The sequence below is a fragment of the Sminthopsis crassicaudata genome, chromosome 3, assembly GCF_048593235.1.
Source record: "Sminthopsis crassicaudata isolate SCR6 chromosome 3, ASM4859323v1, whole genome shotgun sequence".
NCBI classification, from domain to species: Eukaryota; Metazoa; Chordata; class Mammalia; order Dasyuromorphia; family Dasyuridae; genus Sminthopsis; species Sminthopsis crassicaudata.
In genome coordinates this window covers 303,081,348-303,100,070 of record NC_133619.1, presented here as the reverse complement: position 1 = coordinate 303,100,070, position 18,723 = coordinate 303,081,348, and the positions used below count along the sequence as shown (strand labels likewise).

At 38.1% G+C, this 18,723-nt stretch overlaps 2 protein-coding genes across 6 annotated transcripts in view; both read right to left on the bottom strand.

Annotated features, from left to right (window-relative positions):
• ADGRG7 (adhesion G protein-coupled receptor G7) overlaps positions 1 to 3,325 on the bottom strand; it is a 77,786-nt gene extending 74,461 nt beyond the window's left edge. Inside the window, exon 1 of the mRNA XM_074301032.1 lies at positions 3,255 to 3,325. The gene's annotated coding sequence lies outside the window, so the exon portion shown is untranslated. The remainder of the gene's footprint in view (positions 1 to 3,254) is intronic.
• LOC141561446 (uncharacterized) overlaps positions 1 to 18,520 on the bottom strand; it is an 80,355-nt gene extending 61,835 nt beyond the window's left edge. The window contains exons 1-4 of one of the 5 annotated variants that reach the window (XM_074301030.1): positions 17,320 to 18,156; positions 17,147 to 17,195; positions 13,469 to 16,444; positions 11,922 to 12,326 (exon numbers count right to left, since the gene is read on the bottom strand). In XM_074301030.1, coding sequence (XP_074157131.1) covers positions 12,082 to 12,326; positions 13,469 to 16,444; positions 17,147 to 17,177 — 3,252 coding nt within the window. In that variant the 5' untranslated portion in view covers positions 17,178 to 17,195; positions 17,320 to 18,156 and the 3' untranslated portion in view covers positions 11,922 to 12,081. Of the gene's footprint in view, positions 1 to 11,921; positions 12,327 to 12,808; positions 16,445 to 17,146; positions 17,196 to 17,319; positions 18,157 to 18,445 lie in introns of those variants that run through there. The other 4 variants (XM_074301028.1, XM_074301026.1, XM_074301027.1 and 1 more) reach the window with 4 other exon arrangements.
• Between the last annotated feature and the right edge of the window lie 203 nt (positions 18,521 to 18,723).

Below are 18,723 nucleotides of genomic sequence, written 5' to 3'. Positions count from 1 at the left end.
ATACACTCAATTGGATATAGAAATCCATCTTATCCTATAGGGAATGAGGAAGGAGAAAAGGAAAAAAGGAAGGGAAGGGCTGATAGAAGGTGGGGCAGAAAAAGGAAGAGAGAGGGGGAAAGAAAAGGGAGAAGAATGACTGATAGAAGAGAAGACAGTTGGGGGGAGGCAATAGAAGGATCAGGTGAAAGAAGAGAGAAAAGTATAAAAAGAGGGAAATAGGATGGAAAGAAACATGTAGATAAGAATCATAACTGTGAAAGTGAAAGGAACAAACTCTCCCATAAAATGAAAACAAATAAAAAAGTGTACTAAAAAAAACCAGAAGCCTATAATATAAAATGCATAGAGACACACATAGACAAAAAATAAACATATTGAGTCGAATATATTACGCTTCAGCTGAAGTTTAAAAAAAAAAAAAAAAAAAAAAAAAAAAAGCAGGGATAGCAATCCTGATCTCAGCCAAAGTAAAAGCAAAAAATAGATCTAATTAAAAGAGGAAGGAAACCACATCTTGCTAAAAGTACTATAAACAATGAAGTAATATCAATACTAAACAAATATGTTTCAAGTGGTATAACATCCAAATAGAAGGAAAGAAGGAATAGAAGTAGAAAGCAGAAGGAAGAAATAGAAAGCAAAATTCAACTACTGGGAAAAATGAGATATGGTAAACCTCTGGAGAAAACTAAATGAGGATAGAAAGGAATGTACATTTTTTCAGCAATATATGGTACCTACATATAAACTGACCATGTATCATAGCATAAAAATTTCACAATCAAATGCGGAAAGGCAGAAATATTAAATTTTCAGATTATGATGCAAAAACTGCACATAATAAAGGACCAATGAAAGAAATATTTTTAAAATTGCATATTAAATAATCTAATCCTAAAGAATGAGTGGTTCATTGTAGAGGTCTGAACCTCAGAATCAGACAAGAGAGCACTTACTACCTATTAGATGTGAGATAATGGCTCTATTAGCATATATTTACATGATGGCTCTCCTCACCATTGGTGCTTGCTGAATGTTTAGTGGTGAAATAATCATAGGCAAGGATTGGAAGGTGGAAGAAGAGAAGTCAGAGTCACTTGGCAGCAGGATGAGGAGGAGAGAGGCTAGAGACTCTGGAATCCAGAATCCAGGATACATCTTTGGCAAGCTGCATAACAGCTTGCCTGCCTCCTTCACTTCTCCTCTAAAGACTAAGGACTTTGATTTATCCTGACTCTGGCTGATTCTGAGGCCCTTGAGGGAGCTAGCCTGTACTTTACAATTGGTACCCCAACATGGACCAAGGACCCCAATTTCAATGAAGAAGTCCCTATGACTAAGAAATAGAGCGAGTATTAAAATAGACAAATAGAGAATTTGCGTTGTTAAGGGCTAAACTAGTAACTTTTGTTTTCTAGCTGAAATGGGACAGATATTAGGAAAAGATTCTCCCCCCATCCCCACTCCCACTCCCACCATGAGGGAGCTCTATAGAAAGCATATTTAGGCTAATAAAGAGGCAAGGTTTGCTTGTAACTTGGAAGCAAATTGGTGGACTCTTGGAAACATTAGAATGAACGTTCCCTTGGTTCTTCAAGGAAGAATAAATAGAGGCAGATAATTGGAAGCTAGTAGGAGATCAACTATGTGAATATTACAATGATAATGGTCCTGTTCAATTTCTGAGGAAACATTCTATATATACAACATAATACAATTGGCCTTAAAGAATCCTGCAAGAGGATACAAAATAAACCCATGTAAGTCATCAGCATTTATATATCACTAACAAAATCCAACAGTTAGAGTTACAAAGAGAAATTTCATTTAAAGTAACTACTGATAGTATAAAATATTTAGGAATCTATCTGCCAAGGGAAAATCAGAAACTATATGAGCAAAACTACAAAACACTTTCCACACAAATAAAGTTAGATCAAACCAATTGGAAAAATATTAAATGCTCTTGGATTGGGCGAGCAAATATAATAAAGATGACAATACTACCTAAACTAATCTATTTATTTAGCATTATACCAATCAGACTCCCAAAAAAGTATTTTAATGACCTAGAAAAAATAACAACAAAGTTCATATGGAAAAACAAAAAGTCAAGAATTTCAAGGGAATTAATGAAAAAAAAAAAATCAAATGAAGGTGGCCTAGCTGTACCAGATATAAAATTATATTATAAAGCAGTGGTTACCAAAACCACTTGGTATTGGCTAAGAAATAGACTAGTTGATCAGTGGAATAGGTTAGGTTTAAAGGACAAAACAGCCAATAACTTTAATAATCTAGTTTTTGACAAACCCAAAGACCCCAGCTTTGGGGATAAGAACTCACTGTTTTGGCAAAAATTGCTGGGAAAGTTGGAAATTAGTATGGAAGAAACTAGGCATTGACCCATGCTTAACACCGTACACCAAGATAAGGTCAAAATAGGTTCATGACCTAGGCATAAAGAATGAGATTATAAATAAATTAGAAGAACATAGGATAGTTTACCTCTCAGACCTGTGGAAGAGGAAGGAATTTATGACCAAAGAAGAACTAGAGTTTATTATTGATCACAAAATAGAAAATTTTGATTATATCAAATTGAAAAGTTATTGTACAAAACAAACTAATGCAGACAAGATTAGAAGGGAAGCAATAAATTGGGAAAATATTTTTATAGTCAAAGGTTTTCATAAAGGCCTCATTTCCAAAACATATAGAGAATTGACTCTAATTTGTAAGAAATCAAACCATTTTCCGATTAATAAATGGTCAAAGGATATGAACAGACAATTCGCAGATGAAGAAATTGAAACTATTTCTAGCCACATGAAAAGATGCTCCAAGTCATTATTAATCAGAGAAATGCAAATTAAGACAACTCTGAGATACCACTACACACCTGTTAGATTGGCTAGAGTGACAGGGAAAGGTAATGCAGAATGTTGGAGGGGATGTGGAAAAACTGGGACACTGATACATTGTTGGTGGAGTTGTGAATACATCTAGCCATTCTGGAGAGCAATTTGAAACTATGCTCAAAAAGTTATCAAACTGTGCATACCCTCTGATCCACCAGTGTTACTACTGGGCTTATGTCCCAAAGAGAAGGCCTTGTGAGATAAAGTCAAGCCTCAGTGTAACAAAGACACAATTACACTGTAAGACTACCAGTCTGGGAGCACAACATGACAACATTAGATCTGGAAGACATAGTGAAAGCTAAAGTTTCAAAGATACTGCATCCTTACCACCATCTCAGGAGTGGTAATGGTCTGGGGAATAGCTTCATTGTTATAACATTCTGACCGTTACCAAGGACCTAAGTTGGAATCTCATAATAATCTGTTGTTTGGTCCACGGTTACAATGCCAAGACCATTGTGCTGCATTCTCAAGGTTACAGCAAGAACTCTACGACATCACCAATCTTAAGACCCAGAGAACAGCTCCACCATCTTTGATCTAAAGCTACAGCACATGTTTTGTCATTCTTGGATCCCATGATGGAAGCTGCTTTCTGACTACTTTTCATGTCTCTGTTTACTCAGTTCAGATTCCATTGTACTTTGATAAAGTTCAGAGACATAACTATATCCTAACTACTAAGAGATTCAGAGAATGGAACCCTTGCCCAAGTCAACTAATGTAATGGCATGAATGAGTACTAATCACAGGGAATCAGTCTTATATCACCTTAACTTAAGGATCTCATATCAATATATTCCAATTATCATGCCACCATAATAAAATTAAAATTCTCACAGCATATTGTCTACTATCCAACAAGATAAACTTTCTACCATCATTCACCACTGTGCCAAAGCTACACTGATTTGCAAGCCTTGAACTGAAGATCCTTTCCCCCTAAACATAGGACTAATGTTTCATTGGAACTTGACAATCAACCATAATTCCATTGAAATTGGACTTCCATCCAGAGGTTGCAGCTAGATCCAACCTCCATAACGAGTCTATAACATGTCCCAGGTGAGGGAGGAAAACTTCATTCAGCTTAAGCCTATGGAATGAAACACTCAGTAAACTCCTGCCTCCAAGAGTAAAACACCACTCCCTGTCTCTTGTCTCCCACAAGTGAATCAATCTTAAAACATTAAGTTGAAGGTTTATTAAGTGTTTCTTTCTCTTAGTTGTGTACAGTTTGTCCCAGGGACTAAATTTACTAGTCATAGATGACAAAGGCCAGTTGGTACACAGAGAAGTTAGCATCATGTCAGAGTCCTTATCTAAAAATGAACCAGAGGTTTCAGTTCTTCAGTCTGACAAAGCATTTCTAGTTTTCCCTATATTTTAGTTCACAGATTTTCCAGAAGACATTGTTTTTCAGAAGAGACTAATAATATTATTTTCTCAGTAGTTTTATTTCTATTAAGGACTAATTAGTTATACTCAGTCTCTAACAATTAGGAAGGGTTTTAAGTTTCCAAAGTTACTAGAAAATTGATTGGTACAGTTTTCTGGAGAAATTTGTGATACTCTGGTTTCAGTCCTTATAGTTCTTCCTGATAATAATACTTTGGTAAGAGGGTGAATGATGCAGAGTGAAATGAGTGAGAAAAAAGGAGAAAAGGTGAGGGAAAAGGTTAGAAAATGACTGGGTAATCTAGAAAATAGGACAATGCAGATTGTTCCAGTTTCTTAAAGGGAATAATGCAAAACTATAATATGCAATTTAGTATTTTTCTTTCTTTCTTTTTCTTTTCTTTTTTTTTCTTTTTTCTTTTCTTTTTTTTTTTTTTTTTTTTTTTTTTTTTTTTTTTTTGCTGAAGCAATTGTGGTTAAGTGACTTGCCCAGCATCATACAGCTAGGAAGTGTTAAGTGTATGAGGTCAAATTTGAACTCAGGTCTTCCTGACTTCAGGAATAGTGCTCTATCCACTATACCACTTAGCTGTCCCCAAAACTATAATATGAAATTAAATTAATTTATGTTTGAATTAAGATACAAATGAACACATGAAAATTCTTTTGGAGAAAAAAGCACTGGGGGTTGGAGCTGAGCCTAAGGGAATACTTTGAAAATTCAAACAAGTCAGAGCTACTTTTTGGTAGATTGTGGTTCCTGGGGGTTTGGGGAGAGATGCTCATCTCTAAAGAAGTACTAAGTGAAATTTCTTAGTGATTTTTTGTAATTCTACCTTTCATTTGCTGAATTTAGATTTATTTTTTGCTAAAAAAAAAAAAATTACCCATTCCAGGGCTTGATAATATCTTCAAAATAAATGAAATATATATCAGTCATTATGTTTAGAGTTACTTTTTAAATAAAAGTGAGGGCCAGGACCTAAGGAATTAGGGAAATGTATCATGTGGATTATGATATGGGTAGGGAAAGCCTGTGGGATAATATATAACTGCAAAGATTTTTCCACTTGTGTTGAGACTGGGGAGTTGAAGTGAATAAGCATTTATATAGCACCTGCTACATTGCCAGGCACTGTGCTAAGTGTATTATATTATACTATGATCTCTACTTTACAGTTGAGGAAATTGAGGCAGACAGAAATAAAGTGGCTTGCCCAGGGTTACACAGCTAATTAAATGTCTTAAAGCCATATTAGAACTAAGGCCTTGCTGATTTCAGGTCCAGTGCTCTGTCCAGTGAGCCAACACATTTCTCTAATTGGTCATGTAGGCAAATATTAAGAATGGGGACAACAGAAAAAGGATATAGAAATTATATATAACATCTATAATATGGATATAGAAACATTCTTTATCTCACAAGGCCTAATTCATCTTAGAGAAATTGAGGGCCTTTTCCCTAGCTTTTGGTAAAGCCTCAGTCTCTGTTGATTCAGGACCATTTATATGGCACAACTATACCTTTGGTTTAGTATGTGGAGCCCAGGTTTATTGATCCCCATCCAACTGTTCATTTCTTCAGAACACTCTTCTCACAATTATATACCATCTGGGGGATATTCTTTGATATATATGTTTCTGGGAATTGATTAAATGTCAAAATATCTGGAAAGGATTAGTTTAAGAGAGTGAAGTCCACTGGTTGGATCACTATATATAGTATCACAGCTATCATAGAATGTGACAATTGATACCTGGGTTCCATGACTGTTAAAACCAGAATCTGAAATGTAAATGGGAACCAAACAACCGGAAGGCTTTTTTTCATTATTAGGCCTTGTAAGATAAAGACAAGCCTCAGATTTTCTATTCCATAAGGCTTTATTTCAAGGAGTTGATTTGAGGAGAGACAACCAATTCCAATGTTTAAATGCATCTCTAAGGAAGGGCTGGGGAAATAAGGGAATACAGATCAGTATCCTAGTTAAGAAACCAAATCTTTCTGAAACAGTACAGGGTTTTTGCTCTTTGTTCCCATCTCAGAGTATTCCATACAACAATTCATAGAAACAGGATATCTGCTCATCAAGATAATTTCCTCAGAGACATTGAAATTCACTACTTAGGGATCTGACTGGATTTAGAACCTCACAATCTCTGTACTCCTTGGTACATATTACAAATCTAGAACAGATCCAAATCTACTACTCCCCTCAACACCTTTCTTACCACCATTGAAGACATTGTATCTTTTCAGCTACAGCTCCTGTCCCTGATGCATTTTTATTCCCAAATTTTGGTCAAAATTAAGAAGTTGCTAATTGTTTTTGTTATTTTAGTCATCTTTTTCAGTCATGTTCAACTGTGACCCTTTGGGAATCTTTTTGGTAAAAGTACTGAAGTAGTTTGCCATTTCCTTTTTCCAGTTTATTTTACAAATGAGAAAATTGACTTAAATAACTTGATTGAGTTAAATGACTTACCCAGGATTATACAACTAGTAAGTGTCAGAAGCTGGATTTGAACTGTGTTTTTTTTCTGACTCCAGACCTGGTACACTATACTTCTTGTCATCTAGCTGCCCTAAATCAAAAGTTTACCTAGCTGGGAATCAAATCCAAACGGTGATGGTGAAAATGCCGAATCCTAATCATCAGACCACTAATTCTCTCATACGAAAAAGTTTAAACTGTTTTACTCTCAGTGGACAATGGGAGACAAATAGCAAGAAGCTTCGTTCCACTTTTTTTTAAAAACTCATTCAACAAACCAGTAAGTATTTATTAATCGCCTACTATGTGTCAGATGTTGAACTAGGCATTTTTTCAGTCTTGTCTGACTCTTCATTTGGGATTATTTTTGGCAAAGAAACTGAAGTGGTTTCTTACTTATTTCTCCAGCTCATTTTACAGACAAGGAAATTGAGGCAAACAGGCCACACTCTGGCCTCCTCCATAAAATGAAGAGGTTGGATTAGATGACCTCTGAGATCCCTTCTAGTCTAGACCTGTGACCTTATGATTTTTCAGTTCTTTCCTTCAATATAACAATTTGTTCTATTCTTTTCAGATCCAAGTCTTAGTGGCATAAAGGTGACCTTTTAATTATGACCCTTTTAGTGAGTTCCTTTGTTTCCTTTTGGGACAACTTAATATGAAAAGACTAGATAGTAAGTTTTCCTCAATTTAGGAAACCGATATACTGGATGGAACCAATATTTTAAATGCTTCTTCCTGGAATATCGATAGATCAAATTAGTACTTAATAAAACTACCTGGAAAAAAGAGTTAGACCCTTGGTCTACCTGCAAATTGTACTATTTAGTTTTTTGAGTGGTTAAAAAAAAACAACCAAACCAAAACAACTACCACCCTTTGAAAGACAATCTAAATGAAAGCTTTGTTACTAAAATATAGGGTTCTCTTAGTTGCTTGTCTTTTGAATTTTTTTTTCCCTTCAAAGTGATCTTTTGGCTAATATCTCATGTTTTGGTAATGTTTTTTCTAAGCTAAATATATTTACCCTCTCCCGTTCATCCCTTAGTAGTTGATATCTAAATTATCCCAGAGAAATCATCTAGCCAGGTCAAGCTCAAAAATTGTCTTTCTCTCTCTTTCCTTTATTTTCTTATACATTTCATCATCCTTGGTCTAGATTCCCTGCAACAGAGCTGTCCTTCTGCATCTACCAGGCACATACACACACGCGCATGCGTGCACAAACACACACACATACATGACCCAGAGATTCTAGGTCCAAAAATATGTATATTTCAATGGAATAAGGAGGAAGTAAACAAGTATATGCATACATACTTAGATAACAAACATGAATTTTAAATTTAAAGATTGAAATATTTTCTAGATAATGCAGTCTATACCATAGGATACTGGCCTTGAAGTCAAGAAGAAGTGAATTCAAATCCTGCCTTGAACATTTAGTGGTTGCTAGCTGTGAAACCGTTGTGAAGTTATTAAACTTCTTTCAGCTTTAGTTTCCTCATCTGTAAAATGGGAATAATAATAGCACCTATCTCACATATTGTGAGGTTCAAATGATATAATAGGTGGGAAATACTTTAATAAACTTTAAAGTATAGTACAAATGTTAGCTATTATTATTATTATCTAATTCGTTGATGCTTCTAACCTAAATAATGAAGGTAGAAGATATACTCAATTCAAGAAGTGTCACAACTCCTATAGAAATCTGGAGTTCAGGTACTTCCATAATTCAACAATTATTTATTCCAAGACTTGCATTTTTTTATCCTATGAGATTAAACTACTGTCTCTACAGAGACAAAGAACTCAACTTCCATGAACTCTTGGTTCACTCTATTATTATTCGTAATAATTAATGATGATGATGATGGTGATAAAAAGCTAATACTTGTATACTTTAAGCTTTGCAGAGCACTAAAGTGAGATATCTATAGTTACAGATATATTTATTTCCCAAAGTCCATTGATAATGAGATTCTTACTCATTGAAAGAAATCAATGTCCCACATCTGCATGAAAGCAATGGCAAAGTGTTTGGAGCTGCTGAGAGCTGAAGAAAGGAGAAAGGATTAGTCTCTCAGTCTCTTCAAACTTTAAACTTCTTGAAGTCTCTAAGTTTTTCAAGTTGCTTCAGTCACTTTTGGCTTCCATTCTCAAGAAAGACGATGAAAGATGGTAACTAAAGGAAAATACTCAAGGAAGAAGCCAGAATGGGAGAAGCTGAAAGTCTCCATTATGTTGCTATGCTTAGCTTGCTACATCAAAGATTTAAAGGAGTTTTCCCTTTTGTGAGATCTAGGAATCTCTCTCTTGGTTGAGCTGTGGGAGAATTCATTATTCTGTATGATCTGATACATATTTTTTTATGTATGTCTTGCCTGATTTTTGTCCTGTTGTTCACTTGAATTAATGAGTTTCTTTGCTACCTACTGTGTATATTAATTTTGGAACTGGCATTTGGTTAAGGGATTCAAGTTTTAGATATACAGCTGGGGTTCCCTTCTTCCCCCATTAATAAATATAATTTAAAAATTTAACTGGAACCTGCTTTTCCTCTTGGCAGGAAATAAAAGTCTCCTTTGGAGAAAAAAGGGGAAAAGAGAGTAGAACTATCTATTCTGCCTCTTTTCAAGCCACACAATGCTAAATGTGGGGAATATATGCCCCTCAGTTCACATACCTAGATAGATTTTCATTTGAAAATGAGTATAACCAGGGCAACTAGGTGGCACAGTAGATAGAGCACCAGCCCTGAAGTCAGGAGGACCTGAGTTCAAATTTGACCTCGGACACTTAACACTTCCTAGCTGTGTGACGCTGGGCAAGTCACTTAACCCCAATTGCCTACACACACACACACACACACACACACACACACACACACACACACACACACACACACAAAGAGTATAACTACAATATTCCTCTGCTTCACCTTATAAAGGGGTGGGACAATGGAGAGGTACCTGTCATATTTATAAGGGTTGTAGCTGCTACCTCCAGAGACCCTAGTCAACTCTTAACTCTTCTGTTTCTTGGTCTCTTCTCAGCTCTCTCGGGGACGATCACTTCAACTGGTACTAACAGTTTATATACCTGCATGAAGGAGAGATAGACACTCCCCTACCCTCCAAAAGTCAGAACCAAGCACTTTATTTCTAATTTATTCATTAGCAGCCAACCACTTTATTTCCAATTAATGAAACTTTAAATACACCAAGACTCAATGAAGTTTTATGGAGTAATACTTTTTATATGTATCCCATACTTTCAAAGAGCTTATTAATGGACATGTCTACACCCTCCAAAGTCCCAAAGGCTCACAACCTGGTAAGCTCATAGAGTTGATTAGGGAATTTTGCTCATTAACTCCCTAAATAAAAATATTTTGCAATTCTCTAAGTATCTAAGTTACAAATTAATTTGCCTATCTTTAGGAGTGGAGAGAGTTCCCTATATCAATGAAACCATACATCCTGACTGAAAAAAAAAAAGAAAGAAAATGAGAAAGTATGGAACCACATGGTAAGTTGTGCCACAATAGGAGTCCTATAGAAAAATATAAGCATGTATATGTACACACTCATCCTCACCATCCATGATTCACACTCTTGCATTATTAAAGGTATTCCCCAGAACCTAGCCTACTCTATACCAAAAGTGTAAGTGCAATTTTAAGTTATTAGAGGTTAAAGCTGAACTAAGACTTTTGGGACACCCTAGATAGGTGAATTCACAAGAGATCAGGACAAGAATCTAATCTAATATTCTTTCCATCTTTTCTTACCTGCACAGACTCTATTAAAGCAATTGTTCTGTGAGTTTAACCAATTTCTGTTTTTTAAGACAAAGGCACAACTCAATTCCATCTTTCTCATGGCAACTTAAGTATAATTTAAGCATTTATAGGAATAAAGATTAACTAGACCCATGATTTCACTAGTACAGGAAACTCTTGAATGAGAATGTTCCTTCTACAAGTGCAGATCTGTACTTTTTCTACAAATTATAGCATTGGAGAATTGTCTACAGCACTAAGTATTTAAATGACTTCCTTGGGGTGGCACAGTCAGTTTGTATCTGAAGCAGGACTTGAATCTGTCTTCTTAGCTTGGTCTTTGACCACTGCATCTCATCCATGGGAATCTGTCCCTAAAATCTGCTAAACACAAACAGTTCAAGCCATCAGTCATATAAGCAAAACTACTGAACACAAAGTTGGAAAAAGGAACAAATTAGGACACAAAATTTAGCCCAGGACAATGATGCTTTTTTAGCTCCCAAATCCCTACCATTCTCATATTTGATCCCTCATGCTCAAGATTCTCCCAAAAGTCCTTACTCTTCTACAACTAACACATCCCTCATTTGAGATCCCATGTCCCATGACTTTCTGCCTTTGAACAAATAAAAAACCATGCAACACAAATATTTTTAAAATAGCATTTAATTAAAATCCACCTTAATCAAATTCACATAAAAGCTATTTAGAGCAAGCCATACAAGGTAAACATTAATTTACATAGAGAACATTGCCATTTTAATTAAAGGACATCTGTGACATAAGGCAAGAGGTGAATGATTTCTCCCATCTCCCCAGAGACCTGTTCTCTGATTGTCACCTGACTGAGTCATAATCATCTCCTTCCCTACTCACCCATTTAGCTTTACTATTCTTCTAGCTGCTCAAGAGTAGGGTTTGGTCTTTGGTTTGATCCTGCTCTCAACCAAAATCATGAAATCACCACTGTTTATTCTGTGATGGGTAAGTTTCCATGAAAACAAATTTCACATATCCTTAGGGAAACAAAGATCCAGATGACAAAGAACTACTATGTGTCCTGGAACCATAATAATTTAAGATTCCCATTTTTTTTTCCAGTTGCTGCTTATTTGGCTAGATTTCTTCTGGGGATAAAGAGTTAGGGAAAATGACACATTTAAATCTGAAAACTCCTTCTTCATCCCATAAATCATTCAAAAAACCATTTGGACACTAGAGAAGAGATTTTTCAAACATGTTTTATAATAAAGAATTGTTTTTAGATTGTACTCTATCAATTACAGATGACTTCAGAATCCGAAAAAAAAAGTTATGAACTAGACTTTTAATGCTCTGCAAGTAAACAGGAAGTAGCATCTCATGAAGTAGGCAGGTTTTCTCTAATGTTACAAGAATTAATGGTACCAGGTATAATATAGAAGTAGTTGTATCACCATTTGGATGAGAAATTAGTAAGGAAAATGTCTCACCAATAAGGATCTATATAATAATAAAGATTCTTCTCTTCTTTTCTATTTCTCATTGAAAAATGCTTCCAACAAGTACAATTCTTTTGTCTGATCATATGGTAGAGATGAGCATGAGAGTGGTTCTCAGAGACTTGTGTTTGACCTACACCAAGTTGGAAAGATTTTAAGTGTTTACCCAGAGATGGTGGGGTGTGCCAGGAAGAGCTCCTCAGTGTCTGGATAGCTTCATCACCAGAAAATTCTAAGACAGAAAACAGTTTTTTTTTTATTTTTTTTTTCATCTAAAAAGAAGGCAATGAAAACCAACCACCATTAAAATTGACCAAATTTGCAATGAATTGTTTGAGGAAATACTGACACGGATAATATCATGAATCTTATGAAATACTAAAATATGGAATTATTGGTTTTGAGATGAGAAAGGGTCTTAATAAAGAAGTGAACAGATAACTTTGGGAGGGGAGGTGTCCCTTTTGCTGGACCTAATATGGGGAAGTAGGTGGGGGGAAGAAAAAGCAGAGAGCATAGCTTTTCTATCCTATGTAATTCCCTTCTATCTGGATGTAATCTAAGTGAAAACTAGAACATGATTATGAAAAGGAAAGCAGTAGAACATGGAGTCCCTCCCCCTGCATGGCCAGGAATAGGCTCCTGAATAGAAAGACAGGTTCAATGTCTCCCTGTTCAACTACTTAAAATATAAATGAGACACAAAGTCAGATATAAGTTTCAAAGGCACACAAAGGGGCCAATCACTTTTAAAGAAAAAAGATGGTTAACAATTTTTCATTTGCTTTTCAAATTTCTCAAGAAGCGATTTGAAACCCAGTGTAAGTAACCTCAATTTCTCCTTTTCATCATCTTCCCTGTTCTTGAATGTCTCTTCTATGGAAGGCACTCGAAGTTTAGGTGATTTTTTCAATGTTGTCTGCCAATCTTTGCCAAGAAGCAAGTCAAACCAGGTGACTTTGGGGTATTCATGGGGCTCAGTGACTGAGGATGAAGGGCGATGCTGGGTGACTTTGGGGCATTGATGGGACTCAGTGCCTGAGGATGAAGGGCGATGCCGGGTAACTTTGGGGCATTCACGGGGCTCAGTGCCTGAGGATGAAGGGCGATGCTGGGTGACTTTGGGGCATTCATGGGACTCAGTGCCTGAGGATGAAGGGCGATGCTGGGTGACTTGGGGGCATTCACGGGGCTCAGTGCCTGAGGATGAAAGGTGATTCTGGGTAACTTTGGGACATTCACGGGGTTCAGTGCCTGAGGATGAGGATGAAGGGTGATGCTGGGTGACTTTGGGGCATTCATAGGGCTCAGTGCCTGAGGATGATGATGAAGGGTGATGCTGAGTGACTTGGGGGCATTCACAGGGCTCAGTACCTGAGGATGAGGATGATGGATGATGCTGGGTGACTTTGGGGTATTCATAGGGCTCAGTGCCTGAGGATGAAGGGTGATGCCAGGTGACTTTGGGGAATTCAGAGGGCTCAATGCCTGAAGATGAAGGGCGATGCCAGGTGACTTGAGGGCATTCTCGGGGCTCATTGCCTGAAGATGAAAATGAAGGATAATTCCGGATGACTTTGGGATAGGGCTCGGTACCCGAGAATGATGGTGAAGGACGATGCCAGGTGAGTTGGGGGTATTCATAGAACTCAGGACTTGAAGATGAAAATGAAGGGTGATGCCGGGTGACTTTGGGGCATTCATAGGGCTCAGTGCCAGAGAATGATGGTGAAGGACGATGCCAGGTGAGTTGGGGGCATTCAAAGGGCTCAGTGTCTGAGAACAAGAATGAAGGCTGATGCCGGGTGACTTTGGGATATCCATAGGGTTCAATGTTTGATCTTGATGCTAATTCTGAGGATTGGCATGATGGCCAGTGCATTTCATACTCAGGGAATAACATACTGAATAGGGAGAAGGGTTTTTTCTTGGGTACTCGTAGGACAAATTTCACACCCATTTCTTCAGAACCTGGAAGAGGCATTAGTATGGCCAACAATTCTGTTTCAGAAAGATGGTTCGTTCCCTCAACATGAGGACAGCCATTTGGGATCCAGGAAGCACATTCCAAGCAGACTGTATAACTAAATGTCATCCGTTGACCAGGTCTCCTAGGGGGACTTTCCTTCATCCTGCGTAAGAGTATCTGCTTACACATGTCACTTTTTATCTTCTTTTCAGGGATGGAATTAATGATAGCACTTACAGTTGCAGCAGACAGTGGGCCTCCCTGAATAGTATAGGGTTTGATGTACTTCAAACGCCATGGAATTTCTCTGGCCTCTCCAATTGGGTCGTGATACTGAAGCTTAGACTGAACCTCATCTCGATGGCCAAAGGTCAAGGCCACCTTAGCCTGGTGGTCACCATTGCCTGTTGAAGTATCCTTTTGGCCACTGGGATCAGATGAAAGAATAATACTCTCTTTAGGATTGAGTAGAGGTAAAATCTGTAAAATTTGATCCTCCTGATCAATTGGAAGTAAGTCTTGGGTGGTGGTGAATTTTGATTCAACCTCAGCCAGTTTGTTAGTGCTAGGTGGATGTGAGACCTGGTGATCTGGAGTCAATGACAGCTTCACCCCATGGTGCGAGTCAGGGGAAAGTATGACCTGGACTTTGTCATCTTGTGCAGGGTCAGACTGATGGTTCAGGATGGATGAAGATATGTCCTGGTCATTTGGGTTGGGTTGACATAGGTCCTGGAAATCAAGTTTCAGTTCATGTATGGTTTGATCTTCTAGTTCCATCAAGGCCTGGAAGTCTAGACCAATTATACACTCAGCTGGCTGTTCAGAGAAGATTGATGAGGGGAATGAGGTATGAGGATTTATTGGAACTTTAACTTGCTGATCAAAGCCAAATGGATCCCTGGGCCTATGATCGCCAGTTATTAATGGGGATTTATCCAACGGCTCAGGACTAGGTGTGGACTCTTCGATAGGGGACAATACTGCTACATCAGTGGTTGTAGAAACAGATGTTGTCTCGGGCACACTGCTCTGGCTCACTAAAGTTGAGTCTTGGTGTCCCAGGTCACTGGAAACCGTAGTCTGAGCATTCAGGTCTGGAGGAATCTCCTTGCTCTGAATAAGTCCTGGTATAGGTGTTATAACTGGCTGGACAGGAGGTGGTAATGGTCCAATTGTGTCTTTGACCTTGAAATCAGGGCCTGGTGAAGCTTTAGCTCCTTGGTCAAGCCATGTGGTCATGGTCTGGGGTCCCGTGGTCTTCCAGGTTTTCAGAGGTAGAGATGGAACAGATTTTGCTCTGGGCCGGATCGTGGAGTCTGGTGGAGATCTAGTAGTTGACCTGGACTGGTGGTGACCTTGTGATGTGTTCTTATTTTGGGGCCATAGTATATATGTGTTTGTGCCTCTACTAATAAATTTGGTAAATGATGGACGTGCAGGCTTGTTTCTGTTAAGAGTTAGAGAAAGTAAAGCTGTTTCTGAGCGTCTATGAATAGGTCGTTCTTTCTTTGAAAATGGGCAAGCTTGCAGGGGAGGCTTGGGGTGGAGGTCAGATTGGTCTGATGTCTTTTCTGAATCTGTGGTTTTGGCATGGTCCTCCGAACTAGGTGACTCTGTAACACGATTCTTGGGCCAGAGGTCCAATTTTCCCAGCAGAGCCGTGGTGATCCTACCCCGGTGTTTAGGGCGCCGATGGACATCTCTGTGACTCGGGCACGGTGGCAAGGAAGAAGAACTGGTGCGGGAGAGAGGTGGTGCCGAGGGCTTGGTGGTCACAATCTTGGGCCTCTTTTGTTTTACGATGGGCGGAGCTGTGACAACCCGATGGTTAGAGTAAAGCAGAGGTCGAGGCTGATGTTTGAGGTATGGTAACTTTGGCTTGGCCCGGTAGTCACGACATGATGAGATTTTTGGAAGTGGATTGGTGCCTGAAGTAACCCCATGAGGACGCTTGAGTTTTACTGATGTTTTTGATTGGTGGACAGGCATAAGATGAGGCACAACAAACTGTTTAGAGCATGTCGGACGTTCAGCAATTGCCTTTGTCCGAATGTCAGGAGAAGGTGAGACATTCTTGTGGTATTTCTTAGGCAGAAATGATCTCCTCATTCCCTGGTATTTCAGTTTAGGAAACAGCCCAGTATTGACGGCTTGACTCTTAAGCCGAGATAACGATGAGACAGACACAGATAGAGTGCTGCAAGAGGAACTAAGTGATAATTGATTGGAGCTAGGCTGATCATTGAGGCTGATCGTCTTCTCAGTTCTGGGAAGTTGGTCTTGGTCCCATGGAAGTTCTAACTGAGGAGGTGGACATGGCAATGTCTCCAAGTTGCTCTGGTTACAGGAGTCTTTTGAAGGGGGCTGGACCAAGGATGCTAAAGGAAAAGAAAAAACCGTATGCGTGAGGCTCAGGAAATACTATGTACCAACAATGAATGGGAAAGGTATGTGCACCTCCCAGAAAGGCGGCCTGGCAAAGCAGATAAAGTAATAATTTTGTAGTACGGAATATCTCTGTTCAAATCCTGCCTTTGACACCCTGGGAAAACCATTTAATCTGAGCCTCAGTCTCCTCAACTATAAAAGAAGAGGACTAGATTTTGAGGTTCTTTTCCAGTGCTAAATTCACTATAATCCTGTAATGTATAGTAGTGGAAGGGGTAAGCAAAATCAAACCACTGCCACACTTGCATTTCTATGGAAACTTGAAGGTTTCCCATATGAAAGCCAATGTGTGTATTGCTGTTCCATTGGATTCCTGGAAGAGCTAAGGCATGGAAGATAGACAGGATCATTCCCATTTGACAGATGAGAAAAGTAGATTCCAAGAGTTAATTTGTATCTACTAACTAGTAAAAGTGGTGAAAGCCAAGAATGAAACCTGAGAAATTAAAGTGAAGAGCATCAAACTCACTTGCCCAAGATTACATGGCTAGAAAATGACCTGGGGAGAGCTAGAACTCAAGTATTTAGATTTCCAACTGTGCCACACTGAGTATGATGGGGTGGTCACAGTCATGTAGGTAATTTATTCCAGACACTGATCCATTTGAAAAATAAATAAATGAAGATCTCACCTTTTGGAAATAACCTCTGTCTTTTCCCCATTGTCCTCTGAAGTTTTTCCTTGAAAAAAAAAATGTTAGTTTTTAAAAAGTATAAAGTATTCCAGTGACCCCTTAAAAAGGATACCAGCCAAATGATGGCTTATCTTTAAAATGCCTATCCTCCAAATCTTTTTTAGACTTACCTCCTACTCAGTCATTGCATTCTGGATCCTTGCATTTCTCCATTCCCCATTGAGCTTCTCTCCCAATTCCAAAGCACAAGTCTTACACTTTTTATTTAAAATTACTCTAAATGAAGGGATTTTTAACAAAACCTCATTTACGTTAAGTATGATCAGATGAGAGAAGAATAAAACATATCTTCCTCAGGACATTTTAGCAGAAATCAAAATCATAAGCTAAAAGAATGAAACTTTTTAGGATGGAATTTCAATTATCGCCCAGTGATCTCATATGGCACTTCCTTAGACAAGAATGAAATCCTCAAAACAGCTCTAATTAATTTTGGCAAAATAATGCCACAGCTTCAGATATACTGCTGCTCTAAAAAAAGAGTTTTCTGGTTATGTAATCTTAGGTCGATAAAATGAATCTTATTTTGAAAGTGTGGAGGATTTTATATCAGTTTCTTAAAAATGAGAAACATAATGAAACATCATAAAAGAAGAGCCGAGAACCACTAGCTCTAATCACCTAGATCTCTTTTTCTTTATCCCTTTTTCTCAGGTGACCTACATCCTGGTGACCCACACAAGCTAGCCCTCTCCATCCCAAAGTTGCCTCTCACAAATTAAAACTACAAGAAGGATAAAAATCAGGCTATTTCAAATGTCCCAAGATCAGGATATGCTAAGCAAGTCCCAGTGATGTTGGAAGCTCACTTCCCCCCTCCCTCCCCCCCCCCACCCCGATAGAAAGTTAGGAAATCCCAAATTTGTCTTTCTGGAGAAATAAAGATCCTCCTGAGAGAACTAGGTATTAGCCTAAGGTGCAGAGAAAACTAAATTTCCCCAAACACCAAGAGCTGGACTTGAGGCCTATGGTCCCAGGGATCTGAAGTCATCCTGACATCACAGAGCACCAGTTGTCCTTTGTCACCTTTCATCATTTGATGTAAGGGAGACTTAATGTGATAACCATCTTGCCCTAGTAAACAAAGCAAACAAGATTCCTGGACATGGAGGAGCTATATATGAAAAATGGAATTTCCCAGTTGTTTTTACTGATTAAGTTCCTTCTCAGTTTTAGGATCATAGATTTAAAGCTGGAAGGAATCTTAGAAGTCACCTAGTGCAGGTTTTTTCCTACCTTAGCCCATTTTGTAGATGGGAAAAAGAGAGGCCATGTTCCAATCCAAGTCCTTTAACTCAATATTTCTCCCAAGGCAGTCACACCTCATTTTATTGCACTTGGCTTTGTTTTGCTTCACAGATAACTTTGTTTTTTGCAAATTGAAGGTTTGTGGCAACCCTGCATTGAGCAAGTTTATTGACATCATTTTTCCAACAATACTTGCTCAAAGCATGTCTCTGTGTTTCATTTTGGTAATTCTTGTAGTATTAAAAACGTTTTTTATCATTATTAAA